We start from the raw sequence: 18,174 nt of genomic DNA, 5'->3' as shown, positions 1-18,174 counted from the left end.
ATCATCCAGACTGTTGCCCCTGCAACTACTGATAAGGCTGCTGCCCCTCTTCAGGAACCACTCGTTTGTCTGGCTTTCAACAGATACCGATCCGTTGTGGTTGCACCTACGGTACGGCTATCTGTATCACAGACACGCAAGCCTCCCCACCAACGCAAGGTCCATGGTTCATGGGGGGAGGCGTGTGTAAGTATACTGTTGGATTCTTACGTATTTCTTGGTTGTATTGCAAGAATCAGGCATAATATTTCCAGTCACTGCTAAAGCATACTACAACGCTGGTATCTGTCACTGTTCCGCATGGAACATGGAACGTACCCAAGCCATGGGGCAGTATCCAAGTAGTGTGATTCAATAAAATCTAATTTCTTCGAATGTCCCACTGACCGCGACTGTGCCTGAAAATACTCAAAAGACGTGACATACGAATTAGGGACTACTGATCGATGCGTTTTACTTGTAGTGACTTCATTTTAAAATGTACCCGTGTGGCGTCCTTTCCACGCTGAAGTACTCGGGGACACACGTGGTGTTTAATTCGGGTACAATGTTTGCCGGTGCCTCATTACCTGTCCATAGAGGCTTGGAGCAGGCAGTTAGCAGGCAGAAGGCAGAAGGCGGACAGTGACATCAGCCGGCTACGGTATTCTAGCAGCGTGGGTGGTCCTGGCAGAGCGGCCCCCACTAGTTCAGGCTGGGCGGTGCTCCGCCAGGGACCATCTGCCCGCCTAGCCATCCTTCAGCGACCGCGGCGCACAATCTTGATGAAGTGCACGGCTACTCTAAAAACCCTGTTGTCTTTATTTTTTACTTCATTTTCTGTAGTTCAATTGGTCGTTGAGACTGATTAAGTTACCGAACTAGGCACTTCCACTGGTGTCGTGCCAGCACAGAGTATGAACGGCAAACCTATCGATCAACTTGGACGGATAACTCAGTGCTTCTATAGCTGACATCCACGCGAGTTCCCAGAAATTTGTCATAGTGGTGGGGTGGGGTCATGGTAACAATCTGACAATGACGTCATTTCAAGAGGCCGGAGTTTGCAGAGATGATATAGCCCAGAGTCAATTTTTACGTAAGACACACAAAATCTATTATATCCGGAAGGACTGATAGCGACTCAGTACTACTCGTAAATGGATTATTATTGTACCCATTACGGACTACGACTGTCTGCTTTCTCTAGGGCTTCAAACAAGTAATCATTTACGGCTCTAATAGTTGTGTGTGTCTTGGAGACAAGAGAGGAGGCTTGCGCTTTTAGTTTCACTCCCACTAAACTCCAAAAAATCACCAAGTTAGGCAATAGCGATGCCTTTTCTTAATAAAGCGATAAGAATATTCTTCAAATGAATCCGCCAGCTAGAAAAAGAGAGTTATCTCAGAGAAAAAATTAATAATTCTGGCTCAAAAACCTCCGTTCTTTGTTTTCTCCGCTCACTTCGTTTTTGATTTTTAACGAAATACAGTGATACTGCAGCAACAAGAACGAAGTTTTGTCTAACCTGCACTTCATGCGTGCTGAGGACAATAAATAGTCTTTTACTACACTTCGATAAAAATTGTGGTTTCACAAAACCGCACACAAAAATATATTTTCCTCCACTTAAACGGAAATATTGGAATGGTTACTTTTGTATAGCGTACATTGGCGATATGGGGTAAGTGCAGTAACGAAGGGTCGGTAAGAGCAGCAACTGAACATTTGCGGACTGTACGGAGTATTCTCGGAACCAAATCCTGGCGGCGGTAGGTAAGTACTCACGTGCTGTCGCACACAGAGTCTCGAGCAAATAAAATGCATTCAAACGTGACACTATCTAACAATGTCTCAAATTTTGGCAAAATTAATTTTTTTCTTAACAACTTTCTCGCTGTAAATTTCTACAAGCTCTAACAAGAAAGCAAATACACCGATGGCGACATTTTTCGTTACACAGACGGAAGAGTTTCATGCCTGTTACGGTATTTTATTTTTCATCTCCAAATACCTTTATGTTTTCACCTTAAAATTTGTATAACACGCAACTAGGAACTTTGAGAATGTTCATATATTATTTTCAGTCCAAATATGTTTGCGGTTCTATTTTTCCTCAGGTTTAAAGAAAAACAAAAAAATCATCAAAACATCTTTTAATACTAGTGGTTTTTCCTTCGTAGGGGACCACACTCATATAGAATTTTTTTAAAAGAAATTTCCACCATTTGACTGAATTACTCATTTATTATACACGATCATGTTTTCGGGTTTGTAGCGTTCTCCGATATTTGACATGTAATCATCAAAAAACATATTTCTCGTCTTATAGACCAGTTATTGTATTACAGGATACGAGTAAATATCGAAGATACGTAATATGGCTGGCACTGTGCACAATGAGGAACCATTAACACACAGTATGACGTATTTAACGGCCAGTGACGGCTCGTGAATATTCATTCTGGCAGTTCACAAATTTTAAGACTGAGATAAATATTAAGGTCTGACATTAACAGGATCTCCTGTATAACATCTACACTTATCGAGGTATTTATACAACTACATCTACTGACAATAATAAAAATAGAATAATAATAATAATAATAATAATAATAATAATAATAATAATTTGCATAACTTGTCTGAAAAAAGAAAGATCCGTTTTTGTGGAATTCTGTATGGTACATAGTAAAGTACCATTTAAGGCAAGAACGAAATAATGTTTAAGTTTTCACTTCTTTCCGTTTCGCATTTTTGTGTGAATTCTAGTTTTTGTGCTTTTTTATTTTTGGGACAAATACGAGATCCCTAACATACGTATTAGTTAACGAATTAACTTCCGGGCTGAAAATCAGACATGCTGGCGTTGCACCGACACAAAACTTACACTTACTCTATTCTTTTTCCTTAACTGTTCTTTTGTAATCACTCTTATTTGATTTCTTCACTTTCGCAAGTAACAGATTTAGTCTGGGAGGCGCTAGTTCCTTTGCAGCTAGCTTTTCCATGTAATTTTCTTTTCTGTTGACGCTTAAAACAAATTTAGCAGAGTTCATGTTGACATTGCACACGAAAGCCGATTACTGTACAGTCAACGACCAACTCCAAACAAAACTGCCATTTGTGGAAATTATTAAACTGAAGTAACAGTGTCTTCCAACATGGCCACTTGACTAGAAAACAAACGAAGCGCTAACAACCCCGTAAGGCCCAAAAGGACACCGTCGTCGATGCCACATTTAAAACCAGCGAGACAGCTTTTTGTGAATGTTTCTATATGCAGTGTGGACCTACAACACGGGTAAACCCGACCTACCGTAAGGTCAACAGATGTCACAACCGTGAATAAACGCTGTAGTCTCACAATTGGCGATAATGTGCTTTCTGGTCCTTAGCGCCTCAAATGGATTACGGTATGATAAAACCCAGAACTCATTATTATACTACATGTCATTCAGAATCCCACAAATTCTACTATATGAGTTGCATATCTGAGTGTGCTACCGTCTAGAGCAGGCTCATCCAAACTGTGCCCCTGGGGCGCTAGCGCCCGCGATCGTCCGCGGTCAGAGCCCCGGGCGAATTCGTATGTTGCTGCAGTGGCCGAGCCGTGCCGCTCAGCCGGCCGTGCGGACCGCCCGAACGCCAGCCGATATTTGTTCGCCCGTTTTCCCTTTGGGCAGAGGACGTCTCACAAGTGCTTCAACTAGAGCCGATTGACCTGCAGTGCGATATCCGCTTGAAGGACCGCTTTCTTATGTGCAAAACTTTGGATGACTTTTACAGCTGTCTTCCACGAGAGAAATATCCTCTTTTGCTCAAGCACTCGGCCAAAGTTCTCTCAATGTTTGGTTCCACGTAAATTTGTGAGCGCTTTTTCTCTCTTTTAAGCTTGCTAAAACTAAGATCCGTTCATTACGTGGCGATAAAAATTTGACCAACTCTTTGAGGTTAGCATTCTTACGGAATATTTTATCAAGCCTAGACAAATCGTTTCCTCGAAAAATGAAAACGTGTAAAATGCTAATTGTCTTCTTTAACAATGTTGACTGTATGAATTAAAGAGCTTTATAAACTTAATTCTACATTAATAAGTTTTCAAACTTGGTTAGTTGAAATTATTACATACAAAACAGCAAACTAAGGATCCGATTTCTTAACTCTAAAAAGGGATACAAAAAATTGTAGCACGAAGTATAACAAAAAATACTTACTTGTAACTACTAACAGTAAGAATGAGACTCTATATCCCTTACATTAAATTAATTCTAAAATAGAATATATTGTTTACGTTAGATCTGACCGTTGAACAGTCCAGCGCAGACCAGTGCTGTGAGGTCTCACTAGCTCTGCCCCTCTCTCTCTCTCTCTCTCTCTCTCTCTCTCTCTCTCTCTCTCTCCCCCCTTTCCTATGGCGACACTAGCGACACACGGTCGCGGACGGGGCGCTGAACTACACTGCCTTGCGCCAGCGGGGCGCGGGCGCACCCGCCGGGCGCAATTCTTGTATGAGCCTGGTCTAGAGGGATTTATGTCAAGCAAACGTGGATATTAGTCTACTCCAGTGTGCTATCACCTCGTGGCAATGATGGAAACTTGTAGTTGAGTGGTAACGGTTGGCTGTAAGCGCCGTAAACCGTACACATTGTTTATCAAATCCGTAGGTATTTGCTAGTACGTCACGCCTGTTGCGCATGCGCAAAAGCATCTTAAAACGTGCGCAACTGAAGGTGAGCTAATGACCCCGATGTCAAGTTTCACGGAGTCTAGAGGTGTAGCCATGTTTTAGTGCAGTCTGTTTCAGAATACCGCATCTACATCACGTTTAACAGCATTCAACGAAAAATAACCAATAAATCCGCATGCTCTTACACAAAAGCTGCCACTGTTAACAGTCAATGTATTCCTATGACCTGCATTCATCACTTTTGTTCATCAACTGACACTGACATAAGTGGGAACTGTTTTGACAGAAGGAATGAATGGAGCTCACAGAAACATATTAGCTCTTAAATACGCCCTACTGTATGTTAATGGTTTCTCACAGTCCACGATGTCAAGTATATTACGCATCTTCGGCCTGTAGTCAAATCCTGTAACACAACAAGTGGTTTAGAAGATCAGCAATACGGTTTTTCGACGATTACATGCACAGACAGTTCAACGTACATTTGTGAATGGCTGAGGACCTGAAATCATGATTGTGTAAAATAAATGGACATTTTTTTTTTTTCAAACATCTTGTAACACTAGGTTTTGCTTTCGTAGCAGCTCGTAAGAATTTTCTTTTTGGAAAGTACTCCATCGTGTTCTAAACTAAAAACAGGTATGTTTAGCTAGCATTTAAAATTGTCACTAGATGCAAAAATGCACTATGGTGAGATGACCTTGAGGTGCCTATTTTCGTGACGGCCGTTATAGCAGTAGTATTAAGTCCGCCATGCAGTGTACAGTGGATAGCGGAGTACTTTTATGTAAATGAAGACCAAATGAAAAGAGCCTGTAACTCACAATCGCTGCCATCTAAACCTTGCGAAGGTGAATTCCGAGCAACTCCACACAAAGAAGACCGTACCTCATTACGATTTCCTGTGTCACGTGAAGGAAGAACGGAGGAATTTGCTCTCTGCATCACAGTTTTGAGAAATGGTGCCGACAGAAATGCATACTTTGACGAAAGAGGGGGAGGTTGAGAACAGCGTCGCGGCTACTCCGACTGGGGAGGAAAGTTCGGTGCGGCGGCCATTAGGGTGGCAGGCATTTCGGCACCTGGCAGAGCCGCGCGCCCTCTGACCTTTCCGGCGGCAGGAAGGCGCAGAGCCGCGGAGGAAAGGAAATGGTCATTAGGGTGGCGGCGGCGGCGCTGATGTGCTAAATAAGCGCCGCGCAGAGTAACGACCCGACCCGCTGCCGGAAGGGCGCGCCGCTAATGGAAGCGCGCCGCCCCTGAGAGTTCGGCAGCCCGCGGTCACCAAGTGCCTCTCGTCCTCATTAAGACAGTTCCCGTGTGCGGAATCTGTCAAGCGTAAGCGTCTGCTCCATTACAAAGCGAACCGGAAAAACTAAGTCCATATTTATACAAATGTTTGCGGGACCTCGGCTGTTCAATAGTTGAGAAATGGTGCCGACAGAAATGTCGGATCAGAGCACCTTCAACCCTCTAAATGTCCAGATGTTATTTTATTTGAGCAAGCAAATTTAGAGTTACACTACGCCATATCCAGACTCCCTGACCGACGTGTAGGAAGAATCCCACCTCTGGTCCAAACAAAATAGGGGCCAGCATTCAGTGAACGATACCCGTAAATTTCTTCTTCACACAGCGATACCTTTGGTCATCACTGATCGTCGGCAAGTACCGAAAAACATACAAATCTGTACCGATTGAATGTACGTACTGGAGGTAAGTGGTCATGTGTAACTCATATTCTAACAAGAGACCAACATCAAGTATCTTCATGTGTGAGCCTCATGAATTTATCGTGATGAAGTGGATGAAGTAGTCCAGGAATTCACCGATAGGTTCTAGTAAGAGGGGAGGAGGTAAGGTTACCGACACGATAGTATGGAAAACGGGGGGGGGGGGGGGGGGTGCTAGACTTTGGGGTATGGCGTATTTATAATATTTTGGAAGACGAATGGCGACTTTTAAGTAGCCATAAAGTTCAGTTCGGACCCTGTTAAAAAACCTGCGATTTTTTGAGTCATCAGTCTTATGACTGGTTTGATGCTGCCCTCACGATTTCCTCTGTGCCCCAACCGCATCATCACAGAGTAGCACTTGTAACCTACGTCATTGATCATTTGCTGGATGAATTCCAATCTCTCTCTTCCTCTATAGATTTTACCCCCAACAGCACCCTCTACTACCATGGAATTTATTCCGCGATGTCTTAACAGATGCCCTATCATACTGTCCTTCGTTATTGTCAATGTTTTCTGTATATTTCTTCCCTCCTCGATTCTGCAGAGAAGCTAGTCATCCCTTATCTTAACAGTACACCTAATTTTCAACATTCTTCTGTAGCACTACACCTCAAATGCTTCGATTCTCTTTTGTTCCCATTTTCCCTAAGTCCATATTTCGCTACCATAGAATGCTGTGTTCCAAATGTACATTCTCAGACCTATGTTTGAGACTAGTGGACTTCTCTTGCCAGGCATGGCCTTTTTGCCAGTGCTAGTCTGCTTTTTGTGTCCTCCCTCCATCCGTCATGGGTTACTTTGCTGCCTAGATAGCGGAATTCCTGAACTTCACCCACTTCGTAATCACCAATCGCGATGGTAAGTTTCTCGTTGTTGTCGTCTTCTCATTACTTTCCTTTATCTTCGAATTACTTGCGTAATACTGGCATTTTAATAATTTTTTGAAATAAACAAATCTGACTACACTAGTTTTTCCTTTACCTGAAAGGCCCAGGATTTGTGCACCATAGGAAAGGGGGAGGGGGCGTTAGACTATTCTTCATATTTGTTATTTCTGTACAGGGCTACTATAAATGATCCATTCGTTTTCAAAGTTCTGTATTTTCCAAAGTATTAAGTATTCAAATATGATTGGTGCTCGAGTACAACTGTAAAGTAACCGGGTATGCATTGTGCCCAGCAGTTGGCGTTAGGAGTGCAGTGCCTTGACAAAATGGCGACAAAGCAAAGACGAGTTTTTGTGTGTCATAATATGCGAGATGTTTATCCATTATAACAATGCAGCATGCAATTAGGAGGAACTACGGAAAGGAACCGCCCCGTAAACAGGGGCACCGGTTGTCTCTGTGGACAAGAAAGCACCGGCCGACCTAATGTGACGTATGCAACCTTGGAGAAGGTGAGGGAAAATTTCGTAAGTAGTCCAAAAAAATCAAAGGTTCGTGACAGGCACGAACTTGGTGTGCAGCAGCAACCTATGTGGGAAATTTTACACTTCAAAAGTATATAGTCTGCAGATCGACCAACAACTAAAACCTGAAGTTATGGCCGGCGCCAGCAGTTTTCCATCACAGTGGAGAAAGGGTTTGGGGATGAACGTTTCGCCTACAGCTGATATTCAGCGACGAAGAAACCTTCCGTTTATCTGGAAAGGTTAAACGCCGCAATTTAGGAGCACTCAAAATCCTCCTGAAACTTAGGCGCTTGAACGAGATTCGCCGAAGATTAATGTTTTCCGTGCAGTGTCACAGACGAAACTTAACTGTGATAAGACTGTGACAGGTACCTCAAAACCTTGTCATGTTGCAGTTATGCAGTTATGGACTTTTCCACAACTGACTGTTGATTTCGAGAATTTCATCTTTTAACAAGACGGGGCACACCCTCATTGGAGCATCGGTGTTCGTCGCTACCTAAAGGAATTTTCCCCATCTCTGGACTGGGCATAGTGGTGAAGATGTGACTGTTTCCTTGGTCCCTAAGGGCTCCTGGCTTAGTGCCTTGTGACTTTTTGTTTTGGGGGTACATTCAATACCGGTTTAGGGATCCCCGCCGCAAATAATAGAGGAACAGCTCAAAGGACGCATCAGCGCTGCGGTGATGACTACTGACAGGATCGAACGAGTCTTGTGTTCTACCACTGCGCCACCTCACACGATGGAAATCGCTTCTACTAGCCGAAACCTGTAAGTTTCTCTACAGATACACGCACGATTTGTAAACCACGTGTGTCGTACTTCTCGTATGTTCACATGGTATTCAGAAGATCACTTTGTAACCATCGTAAGTCAACTTTTTTAATTTATTTACTTATTTATTCAGTTGTCTTTGTAAAAAATTCTGTGAAAGACTTTCACATCATTTCATATTTACGCACGCACGCAGCCGAGAAATGCCGCGCACATGGCTGCAGCAGTTAGGGGAGCGGCTTTTTTGCTGCAGCCATTCGTCTTAAAGACAGAGCTGCAGTTGACAAGGTGTGGGGACATACAGCGGAATGATTACATTGCAGGGAAAGAAAATAAACTCTGATTTATTGATGTCCTACACAAACACTGTCCGGAAACGTGCTGGAATACCACTTAAGTATTTAGTGTTTCGTTTAACATGGCATACTGTGCGTGATGAGTAGCAGCTCGAAAGATCCCAGCCTGTTGGACTGGAGAAGGTCGCAACAGAAATGCTACAAATACGAACATGAAGATCGGCGAATGATGTCTCACGAGAGCTTAAGTGATATTAATGAGAGACTTTTTTCCCGTGCAAAATCCGGGAACATTCATCAGACGCCTACACGTAGCGTAACTAAGGACAGGAAGAAAAATCAATAAATCACAGTTCCCCAAGAGGCTTATTAGTGGCTATTCTTCACATGCCGTAAAATCGATGCTGGTGTATTATGGACTTTGTGACACAGACCATATCATACAGTGAACGGAGCGATGTGTGACGTGCAGCACACGCTGCCAGCTGGTCTGGAAAAGGAATGGGGATGAGATTTTTGGGAGGAATAATAATAATGTGTACGAAGAACGTCGCTTAGAAAATTCAAGTATGATGTTTTCTTTGTGCTGGTCGTCATTCTGCAAGCTCTTACCAAGTTGTATTAATGGAAGAAAATATATTGTCAAGCAGGCTGGAAGCGTTACAGCGGTCTTCCACAAACTGCAAGGGGAGGCGCTGCAAGAAGGCCCCTATGTCACTGAAATTATTACGTTCATAATTCAAGAACGGACGCTTCCTGGTAAGTCAGAACACTTATATCTCGTTTAATGATGATGACGCCAAAATGGAATTAAGGATGGGCGTCTAAAATCCTCCTCGCCGTATACCATCCATGCATCAGAAAGGGAGTGGGCGGATTGGGTTGAAAACGATATTGGTATATTACGGACATTATAGCACACGCCATGTGGTGTAGTGTAGCGAGCAAACATGAAGAAAGCAAAGTGAACGGAACAGTGTGCGACACGCAGCGCACGCGATCGGCTGCTTTCAGTCTGGGAGGGAAGAAAAGGAAGACTTCCGCCAATTTCCGGCAGGAGGTTCGGCTGGTGCGCCGCTGAATGTCGGAGGTCAGCGGGCGGTGAGGTGCCGCCAAAGGTCGCACCTGCAAATAGCGCCGCTTATTTACATATAAGTTCTATTTTAGTGTAATTACATAAGCTCTCCTTTGGCGATGGTGTGCCAGCAACGAGCCAGTACACATACGTTCGCAAGACACTGTCTGGAAGCCATCCGAAGTCCGCGGAAGGATACGGTTGCGAGTACAACAGGGAAAAACTAGTTTTGGTACGAAGCATTCTTGAGAGATTGGAAGTCGAGCCCAAATTCTTTCCTTCGACACAGACGGTTCGCTCACAGCTTTGAATCACTCACATAGATCATTATGAATAAGAATCTGCACGCCAATGCCGTGTAAATGGTTTCGAATGTGAAAAAGCGAGTGTTAAAAATTGCTACAACATCGATGGAGAGCCCTACATTTATTCCTTCAGTTCCGTTAAAGCTCCGCTCCTTTCCGGACAAATTACTTATGAAATTTCACATGTCTCAGGAACCCGTTTCCCGGTAACATGCAGCCGCTTGCTCTTCATTTACGGAGTTTTACGGAATCTAAGATGAACCACAACACTTTGAGTGGCATAAAAACAGCCGGAGACAAATTACGACCAATTTCCATATCGCGGAGGGAGTACGAGAAAATTGATGTCCAAACGCCTGAAGACGCGGCGTAATTCCTCATAATTTGCCTTTATGGTCCTTCTGCAAATACGTGATGAAGACGAAAAAATGGTCACACCACATGACTCAAATATTGCGTCTTTGCATTCACCCAATAACGTTTCGCGAAACATCTTTTTTTCTTCCGAAGACTGCAGTGTAAAATTCACGAATGTGTGTCTAATACAATCGTACCGACTTAGCAGTATGGTTACAATCTAGCATCACGCATCTGAATTTGTGGCAGGTTCTTTTTTTAATAATACTGTGTGTCACACATCCCTCCTCACTATTCATCTGAGAAACGCCACCTGTCAATGTGTCACGTATGTACCTGCTGGTAGGTATCCACGCAAACTTGAACGATAGGGTTTGGTATCTGCTGTACGGAAATGCTAAACATAAGCACCAACCAAACTATCTCCTGTGTTGGGTAGAAGATAGAAATATAGAGCCATGGAAACGAAATATGTTTTTGCAGATGTACTGAAACAGTGCAACGTACTTGTTTTCGTCTGGTCTATAGTTTCTGTCGGAGAAAAGGCAGGCGGATGACTACGCTTTTGTATAAAAAATTATTGCTGTTATAAGCAGATTTCTATCTTTAGCAAATTTGAGACAATATTGTGGTGCAACTGTGCTTTGTACGAACTAACTAGGATGTATGTAGCAGTTTCTCTCTCTTTAAAAGAATGTTTGCCCAAAACCAGAACTATTCTTGCAAGGGAAATTGTTTTAAACCTGTAGAATTAATTACGTAGTATGCTGTTCTTTGTCTGAGATCGGTTTTCGTGGAGTTCTCCGTCTTCAAAGTGCAGGGAGGCAGCCAGAGGGACAATCAATGAACATTCAGCCTCGAAGGAGGTCTCCAATTCGTAAAGTTCATATGAAGAAGAAATATGCGCTAAAGCACCTTAGGTGCATCGTCTTAGATTTGCAGCTGCATTTTTTTGTTTACTTCGAACCTGGAAGAACTTAAGCAGAGGATGGGGGAACTGAACACAGCAAGAATGACAGCAAGCCTTAACATCAGTTGCACAGAGATCATAATAATGTACAATCGGTATGCCAATAAAAATACAGTGGAGGTTAATGATGCAGCTACAGAAACAGTTGAATAATTTATATATTTAGGACAGTTGAATGTAACAAGCAGATGGACAGAGAAATAATAAGCAGGAGGGTTAAAACTGCTTATTTCATTTGGAAACTGGATGCTGTACTAGAAAGTAAATTCCCAATGTGCCTCAAGTGGAAAGCCTGGAATCAGTATATACTTCGATAAAACTTTGGTAAGAGCGACAGGGGCGTTAAATGCACATTCAGTATGAAAACAGCAGGTTGCCGAAAAAGCAATGACAACATACATGTAGGAAATAAAATGTTGGGACAATGTTGTTGTGGTCTATCCTGCTACTTTATCCTGTGCAAGCCTCATCACCTCTGAGTAACTACTGCAACCTACATCCTTCTGAATCTGCTTCCTGTATTCATCTCTTGGCCTCCCTCTGTGATTTTTATCCTTCGCGCCTTCCTCCAACACTAAATTGCTGATCCCTTGATGCCTCAGAACGTGTCCTACCAATCGATCTCTTCTTCTAGTCAAGTTGTACCACAAATTCCTCGCCTCGCACTTCTACTCAGTACCTCTTCATTAGTTACGTGATCTACCCACCTAGTCTTCAACATTCTTCTGTAGCGGCATATTTCAAAAGCTTCTATTCTCATCTTGTCTTAACTGTTTATCGTCCATGTTTCACTTCCATACATGGCTACACTTAATATAAATACTTTAAGAAAAGACCTCTTGACATTTAAATCTATACTGGATATTAACAAATTTCTTCAGAAACGCTTTCCTTGCCATCGCCAGTCTACATTTTATATCGTCTCTACTTCGACCATCATCATCAGTTACTTTGCTGCCCAAATAGGAACACATCTAATACTTTAAGTGTCATTTCTTAATCTAATTCTCTCAGCATCACCTGATTTAATTCGATTAATACGGCATATAAATTCAGAAGAGAAAAAATAAGTGCAACTGACTATTACGAAACAAAATTATCGATAGGGTGGCATAACAGAGAGACGAAATTCTGTGTTGAATTCCCCGTTAAAATAAAATTTCTAGATGACTAGATAATGGACAATAGAATACGGACATTAAGAAACAACAACGATAGACGTGGATATGGAAAGCTGAAGATCGTGATGTATACTGAAGTATGGAAAACGGCTATATCCAGCAGTAAAAATAAATATCGACGACGACGAAGTAGAATAGAAAAAGTTTTCGAAAACACGTAGTTTACAATATCAATGTATCACTAATTTTTTTTAAAAAAATCTGTTGTTCGCCACACACAATACATTTGGCATCGTATACCTGCTGGTGGCTCTTTTTCTCCTAACGCGAGGAATTAATGTTTCCATACAAAACTGTGAAAGCGTTGGAGTATATAAAATGAGTATAATGGTGTCAAGCCAAGACACTTTCAAATATACAGAACAATTCTATCAGCTCTGAAATATAAATGACTGTAAAATTACTCCGTTCTTATGATCTGTTTTAAAAGTTGTAGATACTCACCTTTATCATACTAAACTTCATATGGAGCTTTCCTCACAAATCACAAAATTTTCAAAAATTTCAGAGCTGGTCCGAAGCACGTTATTGTTTTTAGGACACAAGCGTGTCATAAGATTATGATTGTACGCTATTTATAAATAATCGTTCACTTACCGACCATACGGATGAAGATGGCATTTTGGTCCGTTCGTTCTACGGAGATTCCTCCGCGTCTCTGAAACACAAGTAAGTTTAACATTAGTAGGAACTGTGGACATTAAATTAGGCAACTAATAATACTCAACGATATGCATGTACTTTAATTTCGGATGTGTTTGGCCGAAACCGATAATAAGCCCGAGTATGAAATACGTCTAAAGTAACGGTTGTCGTACACTTTACAAATCGTAATCGCAAAGTCAGGCAATACAAAATAGCTGGCTTGATGACCCATGGTTGGTGTCGCGGTGTCTCTCTCTCTCTCTCTCTCTGTCTCTCTCTCTCTCTGTCTCTCTCTCTCTCTCAGCACTTTTTGCGACGGTGTACATTCTCCACACACTGCCACCAGTCGCCTTTGAATATCCGTAGTGTTTACACCATCCTTTCACAGAACCCGCTTCGTACAGCGCTGTCCTTCATGATCGCACTTCAGGTTGTCCACTCATGTAATAAAAGCCGTTGAGAAAATGGGCTTTCTGCGCTTGGATTACGTAATAGGTTTAGTGATTGACGTGCCACCTAAGGTTAAACCATAGTTTTGCATACGTGCAATTAAAATGTCGAGTCAAACGGCGAATAATTAATTATGGGAAACAGAGTGTAATCAATATGGGACGCCCCTCGTAGATTTCGTCAAGAGATTAAAAGACGGTATAAGAATATACAGTGTGTATCAAAAAGAATCATCCGATTACAAAAGAATCATAACTGTTATGTTATTTGAGATATGTACGTGAACTACATACTCCTGGAAAGAGCAAACTCTCGAGTTTTAACACGGTTCCTGATATGTAGCAGCAGTGTGCGCCCACTTCAGTTCTAGTAAAAAAATAGTGTCGAGCTAACAAAAAGCGTTTTGTGTTCTGCGTTTTGTCCAATGCACGTCAGTAATAACTGTTCAGCGTGATTTTCGTATTAGGTACGGTGTGGATCCTCCTACAGCACAGAGCATTAGACGATGGCATGAAAAATTCCGTGACATAGTTTCACATGGAGTTCACAGAAATCCGTCGCCGTGCAGCTAGACAGCTCAACATGCCCCCGATGTCCGTCTGGCTTATGTTGTGTCGACATTTACACATGAAACCATACAAAATTTAGCTACTGCAAGCTTTACGCTAAGGTGACAAACAACAACGTGAAGAGTTCTGTAATTTCGTTATTGGTAAGGTAGAGAATGACCGTTTTCTTCCACGCTTAGTGTTTAGCGGCGAGGTAACATTCCATTTAAATGGAAAGTGAACCGTCATAATGTGGGATACGGAACAAGCGCATGAAGTTGTATAACATGAGGGGGACTCTCCAAAATTTACTGTTTTTTGTGCAGTTTCACGGGAAAAGGTGTATGGCCCATTTTTCTTTGCCGAGAACACAGTTACAGGAAGCACGTATAATGATATGCTTGAGAACTTTCTTTGCCGACAGTTGGAGACTTATTCGAAGGACTTCATTTACCAACAGGGTGGGGCACCGCCACACTCGCATCTGGAAGCGCGGGAATTTTTAAATCAAAGAAGTGCTGAACGATAGATCGGTCCCACTGGACCAAATGATTCAGCCTTACATTACTGGCCTCCAAGGTCACCGGACCTAACTGTACGTGATTATTTCTTCTGGGGGGGGGGGGGGGGTTATGTAACGACTCTGTTTATGTGCCTCCGTTACCAACAACAATGAATGAACTGAGACACCACATAACAGAAGCTGTGGAAGCTGTAACTCAAGACATGCTCACTGCAGCGTGGCAACAATCTGAATACCGCATTGAAATATGCCTTGCAGCTAAACGGGGCATGGAAATGTATAAAAATGTTTTGAGTTTCCGGTTCACCAAAAAACAAAATTCATTGCATACACTTATTATTTTAAAAAATATAGACGTGCCAAATCGGATGATTCTTTTTTATACACACTGTATAGCAACTCGGGAGACAGAAGATGATTTTTAAAATGTCTGCTTTGTTATGAAGAACTGAATGAGAAATTGAAGTTCATAAAATAGTTTGGACAAGAAGAGAATAGAAGCTTTCGAAATGTGGTGCTACAGAAGAATGCTGAAGATTAAATGGGTAGATCACATAACTAATGAGGAACTATTGAATAGGATTGGGGAGAAGAGAAGTTTGTGGCACAACTTGACCAGAAGAAGGGGTCGGTTGGTAGGACATGTTCTGAGGCATCAAGGGATCACAAATTTAGTATTGGAGGGCAGCGTGGAGGGTAAAAATCGTAGAGGGAGACCAAGAGATGAATACACTAAGCAGATTCAGAAGGATGTAGGTTGCAGTAGTTACTGGGAGATGAAGAAGCTTGCACAGGATAGAGTAGCATGGAGAGCTGCATCAAACCAGTCTCAGGACTGAAGACAACAACAACAACAACAACAACAACAAAAAATAAGACAAGATGTTTAATCAATTGCCTGCAGTTAGGTTTTACGGAGAAAAAAGGTAAAAATAAATAAACATGTCTGTGTGTTACGCTCATTACCAGTCCTAAGCCTGGATAAAATGTGAAGGGATGTTGTTGTTAGAAAACGGTCGGCAGAACCTCCCTCCTGATGCTACTTCCTACGCTGTTGAAACATGTGCGGTCGGAAGCACCAGGATGGTGTCACGGGTCATAAAGCGCACGGTCGGGAGGCTCACGGCACTGAGCAGCCCAACTGAGGCTCATAGGAGCGGCCGTGGCGGCCCATCAGCGGCGTAATGCGAGTCGGGTGTTTACCACACTCCAGTGCGCTGCCATTACTGTAACTGGCAGGCCCCTTGCGGATCGGAATGCGGGCGTTCCACCGCCTGTGCCTGCTGTCAACATTGCCACGACCAGTGTTCCTTTCTTGCAATTTTCGCAGGGCGCACATTGCGCATCGCTGAACATTCATCCCAGGTTCTCCTGAGAGAACAGATTTACAGAAAAAAATCTGCCATAAAGGAGGCAAAAAATCACAGAGGAAAGGTGTTATCGTGCAGCTGTTGACGTCATCTGTTTGCTACGGAAGGAGATCGAGTTTTGATTGCGCTCGAAATGTTTCACGCTAGTGAATCAGGCTGGAATCGGATTTTCTGGGTGGATAAGCCACCTGAACGCCGGATTCGACAATGTTATTCTACTTCAGCCCAAGACAACGGTGAACTTGGATTGACACGCTGTTTTCAACTCCAATAACATGTTAGCTAATCACGTGAAACAGCTACACAAACCATGAAAACTTCGTATTACACGCAAGAAGAAATGTAATTAGCGATGAAAACGTACGTAATGAGTTACGTGCAGTATGCTTTTAACTGATAGACAGATAAAATACTACTCAGGAATGGATTATGATCCACAAGGAGAGAGACCTAGGTAGACTAAGGAAACCATGGTCATAAACACTTGTGGTGACGGAAAAGGCAAATTCCTGATCTTGTGATGTAAGAAGAAGACGAACTATAAATATTTTACACACTTCTTGTTGTGGGTTGAAACGGATAATCTCTCCACTACAGCAAATAATATGACAGAGGTTTCTCTGGCGACATGCCACTGTACACGCTATCATCAGAAACGAAAATGTTTGAGTACGATAAGAGGACAATGCAAAAAAATTAGGATAATTTTAAATGTTATTGTGATTAGTTGCATGATTATCTGTTATAATATCACACTTTTACCCCTTTCTTTCACTTGCATGTCAGCGTCTTTACAACGTTCGTTTCTTTATGCAGTAGGTTACTTCCAATATCGGCACCTATTCTTATTTCAGTTTGCTACTAAAATTAAGAAACTTTCTTATTACGAGACAGCGGATTTATGGCAGTGATTGTATGTTGAGGAGAACCTCAATGGAGCGAGAGATGTTTCACTCCGTGGCTACTCTTGAAAAATCATTACGGAGGTAGGCGTAGCTAACCAGTCCACTCCAACCGTCTGTCTCTGTCAGTCTCTAGCGATTACCTATAAGGAAGAAACACTGATTTGTTACGTTTGGGCTATACTACAGGCGTGTGGTTGCATTGACTCCATTTGGTTGATGTGTTTACGTCTAATCAGACGAGTTTTTGTTCTTGCGAACTTCAGCAATCCAGTTTTCGACTGACAGCCACATTCGATGATTTAAGTTGTTGACAGACACTTTCATATTTCAATGAATGTAACAGTGAAACGGCGTGCCTAGTGACACTCGCAGATGGAATCTTTAGACCACACTTTGCAATCCGCAAGTTCTTGGCCGGTGAGTTGTCAGTTGAAGACTGGACATCAATAATAAGCTAAGTACCAAAATTAAAAATACTGAATTAGATCCAAAAAGCTAACCAACGAGCAACCACCAAAAACCTCAAAAGCGGGCCATGATGGAGGTGCTTATAAGGCTCGGCAGACTGCATGAGGGATGTGGCAGCACGCTGGTAACGATGAAGTCGAGTAAGTGTCAACAAGCTTTTACTGTTCGTAATGTACGTTGTTTATGAGGACAACAATAACATTGTGAATTCTAGCTTTATTATTATGATTAAAATACTTTAATTGTAACTTCAGTTTGCTGTTTTCTGTTTTACATTTTGGCAGTGCATTGAAAGAATAATTTAATTAAAGAGTGATGCAAGCAAAAGATGCAGAATCAGCTAGTGATGAAAGGACACTACGTATAACTGAAAGCTAATCATAAAAATACACTCCTGGAAATGGAAAAAAGAACACATTGACACCGGTGGGTCAGACCCACCATACTTGCTCCGGACACTGCGAGAGCGCTGTACAAGCAATG

The 18,174-nt window shown here is 42.3% G+C and overlaps 1 protein-coding gene across 7 annotated transcripts in view; it reads right to left on the bottom strand.

Annotated features, from left to right (window-relative positions):
• LOC126365762 (uncharacterized) overlaps positions 1-18,174 on the bottom strand; it is a 1,228,930-nt gene that overhangs the window by 487,839 nt on the left and 722,917 nt on the right. For all 7 annotated transcript variants that reach the window (XM_050008264.1, XM_050008265.1, XM_050008267.1 and 4 more), the window contains one exon: positions 13,380-13,440. In XM_050008264.1, the coding sequence (XP_049864221.1) occupies positions 13,380-13,440 (61 nt within the window). The remainder of the gene's footprint in view (positions 1-13,379; positions 13,441-18,174) is intronic.

The sequence above is a fragment of the Schistocerca gregaria genome, chromosome 4 (genome assembly GCF_023897955.1).
Source record: "Schistocerca gregaria isolate iqSchGreg1 chromosome 4, iqSchGreg1.2, whole genome shotgun sequence".
NCBI classification, from domain to species: domain Eukaryota; kingdom Metazoa; phylum Arthropoda; class Insecta; order Orthoptera; family Acrididae; genus Schistocerca; species Schistocerca gregaria.
Note: the sequence above shows the minus strand (reverse complement) of the source record. Positions and strands in the feature narration are given on the sequence as shown.